This window comes from Petaurus breviceps, unplaced genomic scaffold, assembly GCF_028583685.1.
Source record: "Petaurus breviceps papuanus isolate PSGF00001 unplaced genomic scaffold, PetGlider_PUasm1.0 140, whole genome shotgun sequence".
NCBI lineage: Eukaryota > Metazoa > Chordata > Mammalia > Diprotodontia > Petauridae > Petaurus > Petaurus breviceps.
Window position 1 is genome coordinate 21294509 of NW_027185698.1, and position 23863 is coordinate 21318371.

General features: G+C 37.7%; 1 protein-coding gene across 2 annotated transcripts in view; it reads left to right on the forward strand.

Moving 5' to 3' along the window:
• The window catches only part of KCNIP4 (potassium voltage-gated channel interacting protein 4), a 482165-nt gene that overhangs the window by 354129 nt on the left and 104173 nt on the right, over window positions 1-23863 (forward strand). Inside the window, exon 2 of one of the 2 annotated variants that reach the window (XM_069069109.1) lies at window positions 8324-8448. In XM_069069109.1, the coding sequence (XP_068925210.1) occupies window positions 8341-8448 (108 nt within the window). In that variant the 5' untranslated portion in view covers window positions 8324-8340. The remainder of the gene's footprint in view (window positions 1-8323; window positions 8449-23863) is intronic. The other variant, XM_069069119.1, reaches the window with a different exon arrangement.

The window sequence follows — 23863 nt, forward strand, 5'->3', positions numbered from 1 at the left end:
TTCCCTCCTTTTGATAAGGAAGACAGTAAAGTATAGTGGAAATGATGCTGAACTTGGAATCCTCAGGTCTTGATCATATCATATCACCTTTCAGAATTTGCCTTTCCTGACTTTGTAATAATCTGCCATAACTTTGTAAACTACCCCCAAACACCTTGGGGACCTCTGAGTTTGGTAATTGCCTCCATTACAACAGATTTAAATCTCTCTCTGATTTAAAGGATAAGTCCTAGGGAGTTGCTTGAAACATGTAGAGTTGGTGACCTGCCCAGGCCTCAAAGTTAGCAAGGGTCAGAGATGTATATGGCACTAAGTCTTCCTGATACCAAACACCAAATTCACTTTGCAATACTGCCTTTTAAGTCTCTATATAGATAGATATAGATACACATATATTTATATATGTGTATGTGTGTATATATGTATGTATGTACATATGTATATTACTAATATTTGATCTGAACCTGACTTTATTGGAAATTCAATTGAAGTAACTCCTACTACCACTGTAGATAGGCAAGTGGTTGGCAACTTACAGTCTTAGAAATCTTGCCCATGACAAGAGTTCTTAACCTGAACTCTATAGATTGTAGAGTATCCCTGAACTTGGATTAAAAAAAAAATACATCTTACTAACATTTAAGTGAAATTTCTCATATCCCTTAAAAATAAATTTTAAAAAGCTTTTTCCTGAGAAAGGGTCCATAGGTTTCATTAAATTAGCAAAAAGGTCCTTGACCAGTGAGTAAGAGCGCCAGCCCTGGAGTCGGGAGGACCCGGGATCAGTGCCGGCCTTAGGTATCCACACACAAACATAAAAAAAAAAAAAAATCGCCATATAAACCTGAAAGAAATTTATTAACCCCAATTGCTTTAAAAAAAAAAGGGGGGGGTCCTTGACACACACATAAACATACAAAAATTAAGAAGCCCTGGAGTAGGGGTACTGAAAGCATATGTGACTTATCCATTGCTTCGTAGCCTGTATGTGTCAGGGAGGACTTGAACCCAGATGATCATAATTTCTAGGCCACCTTACACTGTGCTGTGTATTGACTGTCTCCTGCTTTGTCTATCTGCCTATTCATTTCTCTTACTATGCGCACACACACATATAGATACCTAAATATATACACACACATATGTAGATAGACCATCTAAAATATAACTTAAAAGGACTACAGAAAAGTACATACAAAGAAAATGTATTTTCAATACAAAGAGAGAGAAAGAGAGAGAGAGAGAGAGAGAGAGAGAGAGAGAGAGAGAGAGAGAGAGAGAGAGAGAGAGAGAGAGAGCCTTTTTCTATTTTCTTTTAGCAGATATCATAGAGAGCTAGATGGGGTCTGAGAGGTCACCCAATCTAATAAAAATATAGATTCTAATATGCAAGTTTTGCCTTTCCCCCTAATCGTTTTGACTGCTTTTTCTGTAGCCCTTTTCAGCTATATTTTTCAATGTTTTGCCTGGATGATAAATGGTAAATTAAAACCCAGACTACTTGGGGCCATCGAATCCCTGCAGAAGTAACATGGTTAGAGCTGATAACCTGAATTCCAATAAAGTTATTATGATTTGAAGCCTGAAATTATGTGAATAAGTTACTTCTGTACATAAATAAGTCCATGTAAATCCATTCAAAGGTGCTATGAAGAAAAGGTTCAGTAGCTTATTCCTACGGAGAAGGAAATGGCAAAACCACTGAGTATCCTTGCTAAGAAAATCCCAAATGAGGACATGAAGAGTTGGACACAACTGAAAAAGACTAAACAACAACATATCCCATTCCTAAGGCATTGCCCTTTAGAGGTGATTAAATTGAACAAAGAAAATTGCAAAGCAATTTATGTTCCCCTAGACTGTAAATTATATCAGTGGTATCTACAGTAACAGTAATGTACCAATAATGATGGTAGAATTGAATATTCTAGTGCATTCTATCTTCACTGTTATATAGATATAAAATATTATAATATATTATAAAATTCTGAGATGACATGATGTAGTAGGCAGCAAGTCAGCAAGATATATGTTCAAGTCCCAGCTTTGATAGTGAATAAGCATTTATTAAGCATAGCCACCTTCTAGATAAGCACTTCCCTGATTCTCCCAGTTATTAGCACTCTTTGCCTCCTGAAACTGTCTCATATTCCTTTGTATTCACTTATTTGAGCACATGTATCTCCTGCAAAAGAATATAAGCTCCATGAGGGCAGGAACTGTTCCATTTTTGTCTTTTTATCCCCAGAGCCTAGGATAGTGACACATCATAGACATTTTAAAAATGCTTACTAAATTGAATTGTCAGGAAGAGATTCGTTACTTCTAAAGCCTTCTTCAAATATGCATTCTGTATATTTATGTGTATATGTGCATAATTATAACAAAATATTATATGTTATACATGTATGTATATACTTGGATAAAAATAGCACAGTCCTGCCCTCACTGATCTAACATTCTATTGGAGAAGATAAGTATACATATGTGTATGTATTGCATGTGTGTGCACACGCGTATATATTGTGTGTATGTATGGCATATGTCACATAACCCTATTTATACATACTCCCCACTGTAAACATTGTAACATGTTTAGGGCCATGGAAATAGATGCAACGTTTTAGGGGCCATAAGTTGGAGACTCTCTTGGAATCATTAGAATTATTTTATTTCTGTGAGTTATACACATTCAATGTGGAATTAATTATTCACCTACCCACCTTGTGCAACTAAAGATAGCAACCCAGGGTGGGTGGATGGGTGAGTGGCTGTGTGGGGGAGGAATCATGAGGAGAGATCTTAGGTCCAAAGGTGAGATTTTTTTTTTTTAATTAAAGACGTTGAAGTCTATAAAGAAATTATTTACAGGGCCAGATTTAAGGCTCAGCTACTTACTCTCTTCTCAACTTCTTTGGAAACCAATGTGTTTTATGATAAGCATTTGGGGACTATAAGAAGAAGAGGGCACCACTTAGGTCAAATTTCTTGGTCTAGAAGGACCCCAGGTCTCAGAGATCCACTTACCCACCAGATCCTGAAAGGTTACTGACAGAATCCCTTCCCCATATCTCATAATAATAATAGCAATAATGATGAAGATGATGACGTTCAATTTGTCTAATATTTCATTCTTCCTCTTTAAGCTTTCCCATACACAGTATGTCACAACCTTGCAATAACCCTATGGGATAGACCATATCTCACTGGTCCCACTTAGATGAAGAAGCAGAGGTACAGAAAATTTAAATAATTTCATAATAGAGGCAAGACAAGAACCCAAGACTCAGCTCCAGTCCACCAACACAACAAATATTTATTAAGCACCTGCTAAGTGCACAAAGTTGTGCTAGGTACTAAGGCAACAGAAAAAGAAAGAAGGAAAGGGAAAGGGAAAAGGAAAGGGATTTACATTCTACACTTGTGTGCTTCCTTCAACCTCTCCATGTATCTTCCCAGGGGCTTCTAGAGGGTCTGTATACACACTAGACATTTCAATATCTGCTTAAACTTTCCAAAGGACTCATCATTTATTATTTCATTTGGTCTTCACAACAACCCCATGAGATAGCTTGACTACTGCTATCCCCAAGTTATAAATGAGGGCATTGAGGTACAGAGTCCTGTGTCTCTCCCAAGACCACACAACTAGTAGACCATGAGATTAGACTTCAGATCTTCTAATGCCCAGTGATGTCCTATTTTTAAAGCATCATACTGCCTCCTTTAACACCAAAGTCTCTAAGCCATCTGTAACACTTTCTTTTCATAGGTTCTACCAGTTATAATTGTTGCTGAGTCATTTTCCAGTCATGTCTGACTCTTTGTGACCACATTTCGGGGTTTTCTTAGCAAAGATACTGGAGTAGTTTGCCATTTCCTTCTCCACCTCATATTTTACAGAGGAGGATCTGAGGTAAACATCATTAAGTGACTTGCCCAGGGTCATACAACTAGTGACTAAAGTAAGATTTGGACTTATGGCCACTGTTCAAACTACTTTGAACAACTTTTCAGTGAACCCTACTGATAAGATCTCAAAAGAGAACATAAAAAACAAAAAAGGAAGTTAGACCAGAAATGGAAAACTAGAGAATGCAAGACCTATAAGTTTGAATATTATATGGGAAAGTTTTGGAAAAAATAGCTTTTAAGGAGAGTCACCAGATGTAAACAAATAATATAAATCAAATTGGCTCAGTTTTTCAGTGCAGTAAATCAATTTAAATTCAATGAGACTAAATGTTTTGACATTAAGTGATCTCTTTGTAATGCAAAATTAATGCGTTTTTTTCAAAGAAGGGACAACCTGCATTAAGAATCTGGCCTGTCCAACTGATGCCCATTATTGCTAATGAGGCATTCAGAGTAGTTACTCTTCAAAAGCTTTTATGATTATAGGAGAGGTCCTGTGTTGGCTACATAGTGCTCAGACCTGTGATGTAACTTGCCCAAACCCTTTATACGAAGTTGAAAGAAGAGTAATACTGTGGAGGACATGACTTGACCTCTTTGTTATAGCCCTGTTGCAATGAAATTCTGCTGCATTCTTTAAAGCATTGTGATTTAAAATAAATACACTCATTTATAAAATTCAATCCCCTAGTTCTCCAGGCAGTTTAATTTCCATTTCTAACATGCAGTTTTACAGTGACATGAGAAAATGACTTTATGTAGTAGCTTTATACCCAAGGGAAAAAGGGGGGAAAAATCACCTACGTATCCAAAGAAAAGGAATTATGTCAGAGAGCTGATAGATTAAAATGCTGAAATTTCAGTTTATCTCAGAAATCAAATCTGTCGTTTGAATCACCACCATGAGGTAAAATTTTACTGAAGGTACACTGGGCTAGGAGGCATCAGAAGATTGATGTTTGGGTCTAGCTATGCCATTAACAAGCTGGGTGGCTTTAGGCAAGTCACTTCAACTGTGAGACAAGGGGTTTGGACAAATTGTTTTCTAATACTTTCAGTTCTAGAATTCTATTTTCTCAATATTTATTGTCTGGGACCTGCTGTACTCTATAAGGAAACCCTTGAAGGATTATAATCTAGTTTTCCAGTGAACAATAGCTAGCCTTTTGGAAGGAGTCTGTGGCTGTGGAGGTGGGAGAGAGTTTAACTATATATATATATGTGTGTGTGTGTGTGTGTTTATTTGATTTGTAACTTGCTGCACTACTACTACTACTATTACTACTACTACAACATAGGGTATTGCATTTGTTTTAAATTTGAGGAGAGGAAGGGGGGAAGCAAAATGGGTAAAGTAAGGTAAGTCATTCACAAAGCCCTGTCAGTTCTGAAATATCAAAGCTAAAGGAAAGGAGAAGTGACTTAACTCACTTGAATGCAGATGTCTGATATTTGGGAAATTAATGACACATCAAACTAAAAGAAAAAAATGAAAGTAGGCTATAAAGATTCTCAGAGCCAGAAGACTTCCCAGATTCATTCCTCTGTACTCTCTGTTCATTCCAACAACCAACTATGCCCTTCTCTCCTTTCCTTTCCTTCCCTCCCTTCTCTCTTTCCCTCCCTTCCTTCTGTCCTTCCTTCCCTTCCCTCTTCCTTTTTCCATCCTTCCCTCCTCATTCCCTCCTTCCTTCCTTCCCTCCCTCCTTCCCTTCCTCCTCTCCTTCCAACATTTATGAAGTGCCTACTGTGTGGGGTTTTACTGTCATAAGCACATCTCATAGATTTATAGACTGCCATCTTAAGGTTTGGCTGTCAATTCCTTTATCTTTCTCCAAAATCTGACTATCAGACTGACCCACCCAATCAAGGAGGGGTGGGTAAGAAACTAATTCAGTTACTTAAAAAAGCATTATCTAGTAACTGGTACAAGAAGGCGGAGCCTCAGTTTAGAGTTAGTGAAGTTGAGAGAGATGAGAAAAGGTATAAAGTATTTATAGCACAATATGGAAATTTGTTTTGCTTGGCTATGTAAAATTGCTCAAAAGATTTTGTTTTCTTTTTCTTTATTTTTAATGGGGAGATAGATTTTTGTTAAATGAAAAAAATTAAATGCTAATTTTGAAAAATAACATTCATGACACTTGACTTTAACCAAAAGGTTAAGAAGCAATACCATTTGCCATGGAAAAGCTAGTGAAGATAATTCCCAAAATATACATTTCAATATAGTGGTTAATGGAAAGTTCACTATATAAAGATAAGTAGCCCCAGTTGGATACATAGTAGCTTTCCAGCAGAGTTTTTATTGGGGAATCAGAGAGGAATTTTAGTGATGGGACTGGTGTTAGTTTAATTTTGGCGATTTCATGTATACTATTAGGTACTATCATTCTCCAGAAATGGAAAAAAATCCTTTATCAGGCAAAAATCATTACAGCAGCACATTGTGGTGAGCCAGGAGAAGACACAACCTCAGGGAAGAAAATGCCTCAAGTTTAGTTCTGTTTAAATATTGCCAGTGATGATTGGGCTATCATGCAATTCTCCCCAATTATACTTACCCTCAAGGCAGTCTGGGCACTAAGCCTTTTGTCATGCAGACAATGTGTCGGCAAAGTCTGGCTCTCCTCCATGAAGAAACTATATTTACTTGTTATTTGGCTCGGTTTCCATGTTATACTGAGATGAGGAAGTCAATTTGTTGATTTGTTTTCCCCTAGTGTAAGGGTACTTACATGGGTCTAGGAGAGGTCACTCTGTGATTTAAAGACATTTTAGAAAATCAGATTTAAAATTCTGTGTTGTTCTTCCCCTATGAGGATAGCTAAGGCCCAAGGTGACTTTGTAGGAATGGGACCTTCAACAGAGGTATTATAATAATAACTTGCTTTTGTATAGCACTTTACAATTATAGGGGGCTTTGCATTTATTACCTTACTTGATCCTCATAACAGCCCTGTGAGGCAGGGAATCCAAGTCATTTTATCCTCATTTGCTGAATCTCTGAGAAACTCTGAAAGAAAGAGATTAAGTGTTTCAGGATCCGAACATGACAGGATGACACAAGTTAGATCTTGAAGGTCCATAGAGATCCTGTCAATCTAATCACCTTATTTTAAACATGAGCAAACCATGGCCCAAAGAAAGCAAGTGATTTGCCCAAGAACACATGGATAGTGAGTGGCATTTTAACCTAGTTTTGCCCATTCTAAGTGCTCTTCTCTCTATGTCCCATTTACTTTTGAGCAATATAATTCTGAAGAAATATCAGCCACCATCTTGCCTTTATTCTGTGTCATAGAAAATATGTCCACTAGAATGTTTAGCCATTAGGAAATTAAGCTGAGCAGATAAAAAAGAGAAGAAAACATTTTGAGATTGTAAAGCTTCTCAAACACCTAAGCTTGTCCCTAGATTGACTTTACCAGTCAATTCTTCACTCCAGCCTGCCAACTAATGCCTAGCTTTTTTCTTTCCCATTATCACCCTCTATCTAAAATTCCATTATTGACATTTATTTCCTTTCATCTCTTTCTCATATCCCACTATCTCTCTGCCACTGACTCTTCTTCCCTCTATCCTTCCCTCCAACAAATATTTTTTAATCAGATAATTTTTATCTTTTCATTTAATGATTTCTCCATTTTCATACATTAGAGAAACAGACTCCAGCATGATAGTATTCTTGTCATTGCTTTCTTTTTTAAACTCTTAGAACTATAAAATAGAAAGTATGAAGGAACATGGAATAGTAAAAGAGATCATTGGTCTCAGAGTTAGCAGACCTGAATTCTAAGATTAAACTTGAGGCAAGTCTTTAAATTTCCTATGTTCCAGTTTCCTTATCTGTAAGATAATGTTTTAAATTTCTTTCCAGTTCTAAAAATCTGTGACCAGATGCATATGCTTCCATCAAGTGCTGAAGTTGAGAATTAACCTTAATGGTCAAGTGTCTAGATGTCAGCATGGAAATAGGTCTGCAACTTAAAATCTTAGGTAGCTTCCTAGGACTTCAAGAGATTACCTGGGTATTCACCCAGAATATGGAGTGAACTCCTTATGGCAGTAGATGTCAGAGACAGGACTTGAACCAGACTTATGGTTGTTTGACATCTTCCTTACTCTGAAGTCAACCTTCTTTACCCTGTGTCACTTAGTGTTTCAGCTTCTAGAACAAATAAAGGAAATGCTGAGTAAAATTGGGCCTGTTTTAGGACCCCCAGTTCTACAAATTGAAGAAATAAATTTCTTGCCAGTGAAAGACTGTTTGCTTGCTTAAGAAGTTGATGTGTACCCAGAGTTTCAATCAGTTTCAAGTTTGATCTTGGTTCTATTCTGATCATGAGATGAGTATTTACACCCCCCAAAATTTTTTGGTGACCCCCCTTCTGGTTTCCTTCCACAGACAGTGTCGAAGATGAAATGGAAATGGCCACCGTGCGGCACCGGCCAGAAGCTCTTGAGCTGCTGGAAGCCCAGAGCAAATTCACCAAGAAGGAACTTCAGATCCTTTACCGAGGATTCAAGAATGTGAGTGTTTTGGTTCTGACCTGCCAAATCCAGGACAAATCCCTAAGACGTGTGGAGTCAAAAATGAGAAATAAAAGCTGAAAGTGAATTGCATCAAATTGGGGGCCAGATTAATGGGGTAGAATGAAATTCTCTGTTGCCAAGTAGGGATAATATCCATTGTACAGTTGAATTTCACTCTATGGTGAGCTTGGTAATGCTGATCATTATCAAACATTATCTAGTGGCTCAATGTCTGTACTCATGATATTCCTATCTAATTTTTCTGGGAGCTATTTTGACCATCTCAAAACATCATCATCATATGCAGTCCATTATTGGTGATTATTTGGCAGCCCTAGTCTTTAGGGGGGAAAAGAATTGAAGAGTATGTTTCATCACTTTAGAAAGGGTTGGTACGAAATATGTGTGCAGACATACAGATTTTTTGGTTCATTAGACCGCAATGTTAATGTCACTGAGCTCAGAGACAGAATTCCCCATGTAATTGCTTTTGTTCTGTATGGCCTCACATTTTCTGTTCAAAGCAGCTGAAAAGAAAGTAACTGAGGAAAGGAGAAACAATGAGTTAGAAGGTGGCAGAAGGAATGGGAAATGCAGTGATTTTTCTATTTTTGAAGTTTCAAACATGGACATTTCCAGAAAAGTGCAGAAAAAAAAGAGATGTGTCTAAAGCAGAAGTACTTGTCTGCAACAGAGGCTAGACCAAAAAATGCAAAGGGTTTTGTTGGGATTTTTGTTTATTTGTTTGTTTGTTTTTGATTACCACACAATCAGTTATGTGCCTAGATCTATGTTAGGAGATGGTCTCTGCCCTCAGAGGCTCTGCAATCAATTTTGAAAGATGAAATCATCTTTCTTACTCTAAAAAAGCCCAGACTAGAGGTTTAACTGATGTTGGGTCAGTTGCATTATCTTACTAAACAGAAAAATGTTATATATACACATATTCCATTGGTATCCATGCAATATCAGGAAAGTATGGGGTATTCACCCAGAATATGGAGTGAACTCCTTATGGAAGATTTCTGGGAGGTTATCAATTAAAGGCAGGTCAGTGGTGAAATGTAGATATAACCCTGGATTTGAAGTGAAGATGCCTTTAATTCAATCCCTCCTAAGACACTAACTAACTATACTGGGTAAATCACTTCATTTCTCTCAGGCACAATTTTCCTCATCTGCAAAATAAAAATAAATGAGATGATATTTAAGCATTTGGCAAATTTTAAATTGCTACATAAATGTTAGTTACTATTATTAGATTCAGGCAGGGTTTTGGTTTTTGTTGTTGTTGAGTTGTTTCAGTCAAATCTGATTCTTTGTGACCCCCATTTGTGGTTTTCTTGGCAAAGATATTAGAGCAGTTTGTGATTTCCTTCCCCAGCTCATTTTACAGATGCAGAAACTGAGGCAAACAGGGTTAAGTGACTTACTCAGGGTCATGTAGCTGATAAGTGTCTGAGGCTGGATTTGAACTCAAGTGTTCCTGATGCCAGGCTTGCACTTTTTTTTTGCCTTTTTGGAGGGCAATTGGGGTTAAGTAACTTGCCCAAGGTTACATGGCTACTTCATGTGTGTGTGTGTGTGTGTGTGTGTGTGTGTGTTGTGTCTAAGACCGGAACTGAACTCAGGTCCTCCTGACACCAGGGCCCGCACTTTACTCACTGCGCCACCTAGCCTCCCTAAGGCTTGCACTTCTATCTGGTGCACTACCTAGCTGCCTTCAAACACGATAGGCCAGCACAGATGGGTAATTATGTACATGGAAATATTCCTCACATTGATGACATCATGGATCCATTGAAGTTTATATAATATGTGTATGCCTGTGTATAATTATATATGTGTGTGTACACACATACATGTGTATATGCATATATACATACAGATACACATATACACATTTGTCCACAAAGGGTTCTGTCGTCATGGAGAATTACTTCAAGCAGTGTAGATTTTGACTGTCTACGACATGGTAGATAAATGCTCGGGAATTGCTCAAAGTTCTGAGAGGTTCAATGACTTGCCCAACATCACGTAGCCAGTAAGTTTCAACAGCAAGATTCGATTCTGTCTTTCTAACTCTAAAACTGCTGGTCACTCAGTCAGTCAGTCTTTGCTAAGTACTTACTATGTGCCAAGCAGTGAGCATGTCACTGTCTCTAATACACCTTCACATATAAGTGAAGATGGGTTAATATGTCTCTGCATTTTATATAGTTCAGTACTCTCAATCTCTTCTTCTATATATGCTTTTTCACTTGGTGATCTCATCAGCTCCCAGAGTTTCAAACTCTCATCTCTATGCAGATAATTCTTCATCCAGCCCTGACATCTCTCCTGACCTCTAGCCTCACATCTCCAACTTCCTATTGGACATTTTGAACTGAACAGCCCATAGATATCTTAAACTCATTGTCTAAAACTGAAATCATTATCTTCTCTCCTCCAAACCTTCATCTTTTCCTAACTTCCCTACTGCTTACTTCTATTTTTCCAATCCCTCAGTCTCACAAGCTAGGCTAGGTATCATCACTCTCTCACCACCAGCCCCTGCCCAACCATTGCTAACTCCCATAGTTTCCCCCTTTGTGACATCTCTTACATATGCCCCTTTCTCTCCTCTGATACTGCCACCACCATGGTATAGGCCCTGACTATTACAATAACCTGCTGGGTTGGTCTCCCTGCACCAGTCTCTGCCCACTCCAGTCCAAGCTCCACTCAGCAGCCAAAGTGATCTTTGTAAAGGTTAAGTTTCACCATGTCACTCTCCCTTTCAATCAATTCCTGTGATTCCCTATTGCTTCCAGGATCAAAAATAACATCCTTTGGTTTTATTTTATTATCTTATTTTATATTTATTAAAAATTATTATTTTATTTTATGTATTATTTATTTATATTTGATCCTAGAAGCAATAGCAAAAGTCCTCCATCCTTATACCTCCCCACCTCTCCCCCACAATTCCTGTGATCTAAGTAAAGGCAGCTTCATTGTTATTCATCAAACAGGACACTCTAGCTCCCAGCATTTTCACTTGCAGTCCCCTCTGCCTGTAATTCTCTCATTCCTTATATCTACCTTCTGGCTTCCTGCAGCTCTCAGCTAAAATTACACCTTCTGCAAACGTTTCCTGATCCTCCTTAGTGCCAGCGTCTTCTCTCTGCTAATTACCTCCAATTTATCCTGTATGTGGTTGTATGTAGTTGTTTACATGTTGTCTCCTCCATTGGACTCTGAACTCCTTGAGACCAAAGACTGTCTTACCTTCCATGCTTAGCACAGTGGCAATAGAAAGAAGGTACTTAATACATGCTTATTGACTGACTGTTGTTTGTCAGATGAAGAAACTAACTCAAAGAGAGGTTAAAGAACATAATCAAGGTTATTTATAAGTGAAAGTGTTGGGACCTGAACCCTGATCTTCTAACTTTAAGTCAGATGTACCCTTTCTATCCTGTCACAAAATAGTATACATTTGCAAAGGCAACTATGGTGTAATGGAAAAAACAGTAGCCTTGACACCAAAAGAATTGGGTTTGAGGCATAGTTCTACAGCTTCTTAGATGCCTGACTGGGGACTAGTCACCTCTGCTCTCTGAGGCTTAGTTTTATAATCTTTTAAAAGGTCTTAATTCCAAAAGACTGAGGGGAGGTTTTGTCTGTTTGTTTTTACCTGCAAACAGCTATATAAATACCAGCTGCCCAAATCCATTTTGGTGGATGGAGTATCAGATAAGGGAACTGAGACAAAGAGATATATTTTAAAGAAAGCTAGCTTGGAGCAGTTTAGATTATTCCCATTACAAGAAATGTTGCTTGCCCAGACAGGACTACTTAGAATACTCAAAGACCCACAGCTTCATCAACCTCCAGCAGCAGAAAAGCACAAAGCAGCAGGAGTGGGAAAGACAAAAATATATAAAATACCAAGTCTTGGCAAAAGGTAAACATGAACAGAAGGATAATCAGGGAGGGAAATTGATATTTTATTCATTTGAAACTTAGCATCTTCTATTCAATTTCAAGATCTTATAATAAGTTAACTTGTAAAAATATATATCATTCCTAGAAATAAAATTGAAAATGTCCACAAGGGAAAGAATTTACTGGGAGATCCAAACTTCCCAATTTTTTAGACTGCCACTGTGTTGTCATTCTATCGCCTTCACAGCAGGACCTCTCTCAGTTTGGGGTCTGGCTTCCTTTCATTTCATTTGTTGCAAATTGAAACAGTGATTACAGCAATCATTAACCTTTTGAGCCAGAGTCTCTGCAGCAAGCCTTGTACAAGAGGCACTTCACAAGGAATTGCTTGTGGTTCCTTTCTCTTTTCTTTCCTTTCTTCCTTCCTTCCTTTCCTTCTTTCTTTCATTCTTTCCTTTCTTCCTTTTTTTGCTTTCCTCCTTTTTTTCCCTCTCCTTTCTTCTTTCCCTCCTTCCTTCTCCTTCCTTCCAAAAAGTGCTTTGCATCGGGGTGGCCAGGTGGCTCAGCGAGTAAGAGCACCTGTGTCGGGATGACCTGGGGATCAAATCCAGGCTCAGATACTTAGCACCACATCCAGAAATAACTGGCTGTGTAACCTTGAGCAAGTTACTTAACCCTGATTGCTTAAAAAAAAAAAGGTGCTTTGCAAACCTTAGAGCTACATAGGTATTAAATATTTTTTTCTTGCCTTCTTTTTTCTATCTCTTCCTTCCTCCCCTCCCTTCTTTCATTCTCCTTCTCTCCTGCTCTTTCCTTCCTTACCTTCTCTTCCTAAAGTATATTGCAAACCTTTCCTCTTTGCTTTCTTCCAATACCACCTTTCTCCTTCTTTCTGTCTCCTATTTTCTGTTTCCTTCATTCCCATTTATTCCTTCCCTCTGCCTTTTTCCTTTCTTCCCTTTTTTTCTTTTTTTGATACTATTTCCTTACTACCCTCCTTTATCAAGTTAATAATTTTCTTTCTGTTGTGAAAACATTGCTAAACCACATTGTCTATACTTCTTTAATAGAAGGGATTAGATTTCTCCAAAAATATAAAAGGTTTATTTGTGATAAAATCTAACAGGAATGGCTTTTAAAATTTTAGTTTGTTGTCTTCTCTTCAAAATATGCATCTGTAATAAATGCATTCACAGAATTATTAAAGGATAGAGTAACAATGAATCTTTTTTAAAAAAAAATAGGTCATTACTAGTAGATTTGTGCTAACAGTTGTTGGCCAGATTGCCACCTAAGAAAATAGACCAACCTTTCTTGATTTTTCTGAACATCAAGGGAAATACTTAAGAACAAAATCATTTCCCTGGAAACAGATTAACTATTCATTTTTATGAAACTTCTGAAAGTTTTCCTACATATTTTGATTAAAAGGAAAAAACAAATAATTCATCAATGTCTTAAGACTTTGCTCCCTTCATATGACAATGCCTTAAAGTAACCCATTTCCTCTGAAAACAACAGCTGTTATTAGCCTCCAGAATCACTCTCTGCCAGCTCCTGATCACCGGCATAGGGTGTGAATGAGTCCGAGGTAACTAGCAGGGAAAAGAGGAGACAGAAGGGAAGTTGACCCTATCCCTCCATTCCCTTCCAAACACTCCCTCCAAGGGCATATACATAAACATATACATACTTACAAACTAAATGAGTTTTTCTTCTGACCACAGGAAAAAGGACCCTTGAAAAGAAATAGCTGGTGAGAACTGATGATCCAAAGTGGCCCAAGAATCCTTAGTCTCAGTTTCTTCACCCATTAAAAGAGGATCAAATAATTCATTATACCTTCCCCTTAGCGTTGTTCCAAGGGTTGAATGAGATAATGGATGTGAAAGCATTTTGAAAAGTTAAAAGTGCCATGAAAACATGGAGAGTTTTATTATTGGGATGATCCAAGCAGCATTTTGTCACAAGAGAACGGAACATGCTGACAACCACTGCCTCATAAAAATCATTCTACCACCTACCATATGGCAGCCATGTCTTTGTCTTCTTTCAGGCCCATGTTGCCCTTTAATGCATTATTTCTCCAAGTAGTCTGATAACCCCTGAGATGGTCTGCAAGGATCCATTGCATGACCTGTGGCCGGCCTTCCTTCTGGCCTCAGTGCTTCTAGATCTGTGATTTTACCAGCGTTGGATGATTTGCCAGACCTTGTGCCTTAATAACTGCTGTCATAAGATGCTTTGGCAACAAAAACAGCAACAACAATAATAAATCCACCATCTGTTGGTCAACCTGCCATGCTGATCCTCAGATGATAGGCCATCACTGGGTCTCTACTCCAAATCCTTGCCTACTTGGTCTTACATGGCAGAAACTAGATTCTGCTGACCTTATCTTTGGAAACCCAGGTTCACCTCCTTGTCAACGTGATGAGTCAAGGAAGACTTTCTTAGCGTCGTGAGAGCCCTGTTGTTTTAATATGTATTATGTATTAATATGTATTTAATAGTATTATAGTAGCTATTGTTTTGCTTGTGGCTTGACTCAAAAATTGATCAGCTATCCTACCAGTTCACAGGGAAGAGGTTCTAGAGATTGCCACAAATGAACCAAATTGTCTCTTACAAGATATGCTTTGGGAGCAGAGTACTTTTTCACTGAAGTTCTTCCTTTGATTTTTTTTCTTGCTCTTTTCTGTATTAGGAGAAAAATCTCAAATGTATTTCATTATAATATTTTTTTCCTTTTTAATAACTGTTGACATGCTATAACCCGTTTGTGGTTTTTAAGACATTTTGCCTGCATTTCTTTTATTTCTACCTCACATCAACCCCATGAAGTACGAGTTATTACCCCCATTTTATAGACAAAGAAACCAAGGCTTACAAGCCTTGAGTGATTACCTATTGACATAAGGCTAGTAAATGCCAAAGGGGTGATCTGTACTGAGGTCATCCTGATGCCAAGACCAACCCTCTATTCATTATTTATTACAAACTGCCCTTCTAGCTATTCTCTGACAAAGAGGGTATGCTGGTGACAGAAGCAGTTATTGAAAAGCAGGCGTCAAAGCTGCAAGAATCCCAGAGGGAAGAATTAAATCATAGCAGAGTAGATTCCAGAGCTTCTTATATTTTATAAAACCTATATATCACCAAATCATAATCTTACCAAGAGGATCATCAGACTTTCCATTCATTATGCAGATGTCTATGTTTGTTGGTGTGGTGGAAGCTAGATGCCAGTAGTGGTGACTGTTGGGCTTCTCACCCCAGCAAAGCAGCCTTCAAACTTTCACAAACTTTTGGAAGTCACTGCCTTGCCATCTCTAAGAGACTAAGGCAGAGACTAAATCATTCTAATACTAATTGGTTTGCTTTGGCTCTCTATAGGCTCAGATAAAAGATGTTCCTTCAGTGTAAAGTTATAGGTTTGATGATTCAGTGAGTCCTCAAATTTGCCAGATAATGGAATCTTGGAATTTAAAAGGATCTTAGAGGTGTTTTTACAGAGAAAGAATTTGGGCCTGTAGAGAAGGGACTTTTCCCAAATTACCTAGTTAGTTAATAGAATGGTCAGGATTAGAAGAACTAAGATATCCTGACTCCTCTTCTTTCCATGATACATATTGTCTCCTCTTTTCTTTTCCTTCCTTTTATCTAAAATTTAGGATGTGAAGTTCAACTTGGAAAAAAAAGGTAGTACTTATGAGTGCCTCAATTAGGAAATGAGAACATAGCACTCTCTGTTTATTGGAAATGATTCTCTAAAGCCCTGAGATCGGATATTTTGCTTTTGGCTGAAGCACTCGTGACTTTCATAGTCATTTAATCTCTCACTACTGCTGTTTCTCTCTCTGTAAATTAGAGATTAAAATCTTCTCCTTCTGTAATGAAGGGGGTTGGATAATAATTGGTTGCTTATGTTCTTGAGAGTTTCAAATGAAAGATACTCCTTAAGTGCAAAGCATTACATACACTTGTAGTACCAAAGCTTGAAAAAATGATTTCCTCTGAACCACAAGGTACTCCACCTTTCATATGCTCAAGCAGTAGGCCTGTAGAAAAGAAATGTCTTAGACTACTCTTAGTAGATAAAATATTGCTGTTCTTTTTACTTCCGTGCAAATGTTAAACCATTTCTCTCCATGTAAGACCAACCATACCTACACAGAGTCAAAGTCTTTTATGCTGCAAGAGATGGCAGCCAAAGCTCTTTTTGCCAGAACACCCATCCAGCTACAGTGCAACAATTATTAACAAATATGCATATCACCCTGAGGTACCTTGGTATTTTCTCTACCATCCAAAACAACTGTTCTCAGAATAGTTTTCATCAGATAGTATAGTTTATCATATTCTAAGTCTCTCTCTTTTTTTAATTGTTGTCCATTTATGGCAGGAGCCCCCAGGTCTGGGGCATGTAAATTATGCTTAATAGATTAATAATAATGATATTTATGTAGCATTTTAAGGTTCTGAAAGCATTTTTCACATGTTATTTTGTTTGATCCTCGCAACAGCACAGGGAGGTGGGTACTATTATTATCTCCATTTAACAGTTGAAGAAACTGAGGCACACAGAGATAAAGTGATTTCTCCATGATATATTTCATTAAGGTAATAAGCAAGTGAAACAAATTCCCTCATTAGTGATGTCCAAATATAGATATCATTCTGCCCCCTGAGTCCATTACCTCCCTGGTAAGAGGTGACATCACGATGTATCATTAGTTCTGGCATTGAACAGTTCTGGCATTAGTTCTGGCACAATAGTGTTGATCAGAGTTCTCAAGCTTTTTTAAAGCTTGTGCAAGCATGTATTGAGTACCTCCTGGGTATACAGAACTGTACTAGCTTCTGGTGAAAATATGAAGTTTCGATAAGATATGGTCCATAATCTAAGGAACCATGAGGTTCAAGGCAGAAAATTAGTGCCAAGAGAAGTCATCATAGAAAGCTTCATGGAGAATGTGACTCTTCATTTAGACATTGGGGAAAATATTTTACATGTATGGCACAGCATGAGCAAATGCATGGAGGCAGGAAAGTAGAGGACTTATTTATTGGACAAAGAGTAGTCTTTTGGCTGGAGTAGAGAGTATTCAGTAAGCAATAATATGAGATAAGATGGGGAGGCAAGGAGCAGCAGATTGTAGAGAATGGTGAATGTCAAGTAATTACTGAATAATTACTGAAGATTTTGACAAAAATGAACATCCTCTTCACAAAAAGACTGGTAACCAGGTACATGGTAACTATAAGTGGAATATTTATTTAACCAGAAAAACTAACCATCCCCACTAAATTTTCTCTATTCTTGCTAGACATTTTGAATTTTGTAGCTATTTGCCCAGCACTAGTCAGTCATTATAGTTATTCGAAGACTAAATATCTCCTGGGGGATGGGGAGGGAGGGGGCAGACAGCAGGGAGGGGAAAAAATCTGATGGTAAACATAAGTAGAATTAACATATTCATTCTCCTTAAATCACAGTCCAAACTGGTTTAGGTTGGGTTTTTTTTTTAAGCATTGCTCATAAATGTTACAGAATATTCATTGCTAATGAATAATTTCCTTTTTAGTCCTGAAATACCTTGTGTCCTACCAAAGGACTGCTCATAGTATCATAATCCTTCCCTTCTCTTCACTGAAAGAAATCTGCAATAATGGAAGAGAGAGACTGAGGAGGGGAGGGCACCAGGATATTCCTCTCTTATTGATTGTTTAGAGAACTGCCACCCTAGACTCGGTGACCCTCTCTGATTTCTCTCATGTCTTAGTCCACCATATCTTAAATGAGTAAAAGTGCTGATTTGTTTTTTTAGTTTAGGACAGGACCAAACACAAATCTACTTCACACTAAATGGATTCTTGAGTCTGTTTAGACCCAAACCAAAGAAAGAAGTAGGAAATAATTTCTCTGTTTTATCTCCTGGATTATACATAAAACTTTGGTGGCCTTTTCAGTAATATCTAAAGTGATTATTCAGAGGAGAAAAAAAGTAGTTTTATCACAAGTTAAAGGATGAAGCCTCCTAGGAATATTTTAAATGTATTGCAGTCTGTCATCTTGTCTATTTTTTTCCATAAAAAAATTAAACAAAGAGGCCCTATAGCATTTGGATTCTGAATAACTCAGCCAAGTATGTAATGAATAGACAGGTTAACCTTTTCTTTAAACCACACATGCAATTTTCCAGCAGTTTCTAGATTAAATTCATCTCTTTTGGTCTAGAGAATGAAAGAACTTTTATGAGGCAGTGAAGGACTCTTGTAGACAGAAGACCTGGTCTGTAGTCCCAGCTTTTATTTACTGACTGAGAAAATTTGGACAAGTAGCAGAACTGCTCTGAGCTACAATTTCTTCATGAGTAAAATAGCGTTGTGGTGAAGTCTATGACAAAGATAATATATAGAAAGCCTTTTGCAAACTTCAGAAAGGTATACAAGGGAAAGGTATGGCCTTTCCTTGAAGTTTTAATGCCTAACCCAGAGTTGGGGAACCTGCAACCTCAAGGCCACATGAGGCCCTCTAGGTCCTCAAGTGCAGCCCTTTGACTGAATCCAAACTTCACAGAACAAATCTTTTTATTAAGGAGATTTGTTACCTTTCTATATTATATAATACAATATAACATGGTATTATATCATATCATATTTGGATTCAGTCAAAGGGTTGCAATTGAGGACATAGAGCACCACTGGAGGTTGCAGATTCCCCACCCCTAGCCTAACCAGTCAAAATGGAAAATTCATACAAAACTATTGAGAACTTGGACTGCTGGGGTTTTTTTTTTTTCCTTTTTGCAAGACCTATGTTGGCTGTTTATCTTACCAATTTTGCCCAGAAAATCTTTCTGATATGTACACTCAGTTTATTTAGAGAGATGTTTCTCTATATGTATGTCTTTGTGTATGTTTATAGGGATAGGGGCTGTTCAAAGCTGATAAAATCAGAAATTATTTCTATAATAAGGAGGTCTAATGATTTTATCATGTCTCCAGCCTATATAACCTAGATGAAATTAGTTATCAGAAAATCATCCAGTATGCTAACCTCATTGCCAAGATGCTTTTTTTAAACTTTATAGTTGATTTCTGGAGAAATACCAAGGTCTGGATATCTCTGGGAGTATCTACCAAAGTGTCTGCACTCTGAGATCTAGGAGTCTAACGTATTTAGTAAGATTGTGGCCTTATTATAAGACAACACTCATCCTAACAATGCAGTACATGACTTGTTCTCTCTGGTCCAAGGGAGTTTATGAATGGAACTTCTCATCCCTTAGTTCTAACTTGGTTTAATAAGCCACACCTCACAGAGAGGCTGTGGGTTTCTGATTTATTACAAAATTTCAGAAGGCCACCTTTATCTTGAAACACGTATCCCTTTTATAACTTGAATACATCCAGTTATGGTGAACTCATTCTCCTGCAGAATAACCCATTTCATTTTAAATTGCTCTAATTATCAGAAAGTACCTCCTTATTCTAAATTATTATTCTAAAAATTATTCTAAATTACTTCCTTATTCAAAATTTGACTCCCCTGATAACTTACAACCATTGATATCTTTTTGTTTTGTTTTGTTTTTTGCTTTTTGGAGGGCAGTTGGGGTTAAGTGACTTGCCCAAGGTCACATGGCTACTTTTTTGTGTTGTGTCTGAGGCCGGATCTGAACTTAGATCCTCCTGACTCCAGGAATGGTGCTCTATTCAGTGCGCCACCTAGCCACCCCAGCCATTGATATCTTAATTCCATTAGCTCTTTGTATTCCACTTAGACCTAATAAGTTTACCAAAAAGGGAAAAAAATGAATAAGAACAATTTTAGAAAAAAAAACTTTAAAGTTCAGCATATGTTTCTTAAAGATCTCACTGAAGGGCTATTGACGTTTTCTAGCTAAAACTAAAAGTAACTATTGGACAGAATTCATCCATAAAAGTAGAAATGGCAGTGACTGCAAATAATTTTCACTTTTTACTATTTACTCTTGAATTACTAGTTAGTGTAAGTCCTATTAACTATCGCTCTTACAATTCTGGATTTGGATAGAAATTAAAATAATGATAAGTTGGAAATATTTAAAAGTTCTTTTTAAAGCTATGGTTGAGTTGATGGCACTAGCCTATACACTCTTATGCACATATGGTATCAACTGAGATAATGTGTGCAAAGCACTATGTAACTATGAGCTATTATTATTGTTAATCAAAAAATTCAAGGAAACTAGCAACAAAAAAATGTCTTTAGGATTAAAGTTGGCTTAAGCATTTAAAAACCGTTTTTGGCCTATTAATTAGTGTCTAACTCTTGTCTCTCTCGTTAGACTGGGAGCTCCTTGAGGGGGAAGAACTGTTTTTTGCCTTTTTTTGTATTCCCAGCACTTAGCACAGTGCTTTATACAACATGTTGTTGTTGTCCAGTCATTCAGTTGTGTCAAACTCTCTGTGACCCCATAAATGTTGTTTTCTTGACAAAGATACTGGAATAGTTTTCCATTTCCTTTTCCACTATATCCCCATTTTTTACAGATAAACTGAGGCATATAGGAGTTAAGTGACTTGTCCTGGGTCACATAGCTAGTAAGTGTCTGAGGCCGGATCTGAATTCAGATCTTCCTGCCTCCAGGACCAACATTCTTTCCCCTGTACTACCTAACTACTCCCATAACAGCCACCTGGCACATAGGAAGCAACTTATAAATGTTGATTGACTGGCTGACTGACTTCCCTTAGATTCTCCTTTAGGTATCCACTCTACTGGGCAGAAAAGTCATTTGTCAGAAAGAAAGGGAAAAACAAAATCAGTCAAAACAGGTTAGCATATTAACCAGGAAGGAAATAAACTGCTAGTTTTGAGGGAGTTATAACGAAAAAAGCCCTGTGCAAAACTCTATCACAGAAATGCTTCTTTCTAGTTTTTATTTTATTTTATTTTGCCTTTTGGAGGGCAATTGGAGTTAAGTAACTTGCCCAAGGCTACACAGCTAGGTGTGTGTGTGTGTGTGTGTGTGTGTGTGTGTGTGTGTGTGTTAAGTGTCTGAGGCTGGAACAGAACTCAGGTCCTGCTGACTCCAGGGCCAGTGCTTTTACTCACTGTGCCACCTAGCCGACCCAGAAGTGCTTCTTTCTGATTGATAAAATCATCGAGGGAGAAAGGACTGCAGAAGTCATCTCATCCAGCTGGAGGAACTGAAGGAAGGCAATGACTTGCTCAAGAGCACACAGTTAAAAGAAGAAAAGCTGAGACCACCTCTGATTCCAAATTCATTCTGCCACACTACTTTTAGCCAGAGGCTTGATTTGTTTGTTTATAACAATATCTGGTACAACAAAGCTGTAAGAGAACGATGAAATATTTGGGTACCTTTTTGAAGTTTCTTGTAGTGGGATGAGACCAACAATTCTTCCAAATATCTAACATTCCATTTATTTATTTTGAAAGAGAAATGAATTTGGAAGCAGAGGATGCAAGTTCAAATCCTACAGCTATGGCTCACTACCTGTGATCATGATAAGACGATGACTGACATTTATATAATGCATTAAAGTTTGCAGAGTTCTTTAAGAATATCATTTTGTTTTATCCTCACAACAACCTTGGGAGGAAGATGCTATTATTATCTTCATTTTTACAGATGAGGAAACTGAGGCTCAGAGGTTAGTGATCTTCTCAAGTACACACAGCTGAATAAATATCTAAGGCTATGTCTGAGTAAAGTAAATTCTAATAGGAAATTACCTATTCAGGAAAGTGACCAGTTCACTTCCTTTTCAGAAGTAGAATCAACCACCATGAAATGTGTGCAATGAAGTTTTGTCCCCAGAAAGCCTATTATTAATTTGAAAACAGGAGGTAAACCTATTATTGAGCAGAATGTGTATTGTCATTGATAATTGCTACTGATTTATTGATCAGATTAAACATATCAAAAGCAGAACATGACAGTGCAGTTTGCTAATTATTGAGTTGTAAAAATTGATGTGTTTTATATATGCCTAGAATACACCTTTGATCATAAAACTTCCTAAAAGTTGTGAATATTTTGCCATTGGAAAAGCCTATTCAGTGTGACATTTTTTCAGTCAACATTAAAGCTGAATACAGTCAAAAATTATTAATGCCATCTTTGACTCCTCCTTCTCCCTTGACCTTTCTTAAAATGGTTTTCAAGTTCCCTTCATTTTCCCACCACAGTGTCACGTGCATCCATCTCCTTTCTACATATACTACCCAAGTCAGATGCTTTCAATCTCATATGCAGATTAACTTCCTAACTGACTTCCCAGTTTCCAGCCCCCTTCACTCCAACATCCACAACCAGTCAAAATGAATAATCTAAGTAAAACCACTTGGGAGCTTAGTCTGGTTTTGTTTTGTTTTATTTTTATTTGAAGGACCTATGTTGGCTGTTTATCTTGTTCATTTTGCATAGACAAACTTTCTAGACAAAGCACACACACACACACACACACATACACACCACTTCCACAGGACTATTCCTTAACCTCAGCTGTTATCACACAGTCCCTTTACCCCAAACCATCAATGGCTTCCCATTGTTGACACTTGGAGTTCAAACTCTGCCACTGGCCCCCAGTCACACAATCACCCAACTCTGAAACTAGAGGAGTCCTTAGAAACCATATGGTCCAGTTGTAACATTTTCCAGATGAGAAAAGTAGGATTGAGGAAAGTTAAGTTATTTGTCTAAGATCAAAGAGACAGTGGCAAAGCAAACAACAAAACTCGGGTCTCTAAAATTCTCTTTCCACTTGGCCCCACTGCCTTGTTCCTTTTATTTGATGTTCAATATGCTCTTTCCTCTGAACCCAGGTTACCCTGCAAGCCTTCTTTTCCATTTATCCACCTTCATATGCCCTCTGCTCCTAACAGACTGTACTAAAGGAAGAATGATGCTGGCAAAGAGCTCCCAATGGGACTTGAATGACCTGACCTCTGATCCTTCCTCTCACCCCACTCACTCTCTGTGAGAGTTTGGGGAAAGTCATATAACCACTTTGGGTCCCAACTTTTCCATTTGTAAAATGAGAAGGATGGACTCACTTGATGACCTCTGTTGTCCCTTCGAGTTCTAAATCCAAATCCATGGTCCTATGACTGCACTATTTTCCAAATAAATTCTTTGCATTCTTATGTTTGCATCTTTGCTTCCACTTCTCTCTGGAGATCCCCTTCCTGTTCTACCTTCTAAAATCTGCCCCATGTGATCTGTCCATCTCCTAAAACTCTCAAGGCCTAGCTTAAATGCTGCCTCTTCCATGAAACTTTCCATGATCTCACCAACAAAAAGATCTTTCTCCTGCATATTCTCTTAGAATTTTGTACATACCTCTCTGTCACTGTGCTCTCTAGTTCTCTCCTTCCCCTCCCCTCATATAGAAACTTAAGAATACTGTGAAGAAGAGAGAGAGAGAGAGAGAGAGAGAGAGAGAGAGAGAGAGAGAGAGA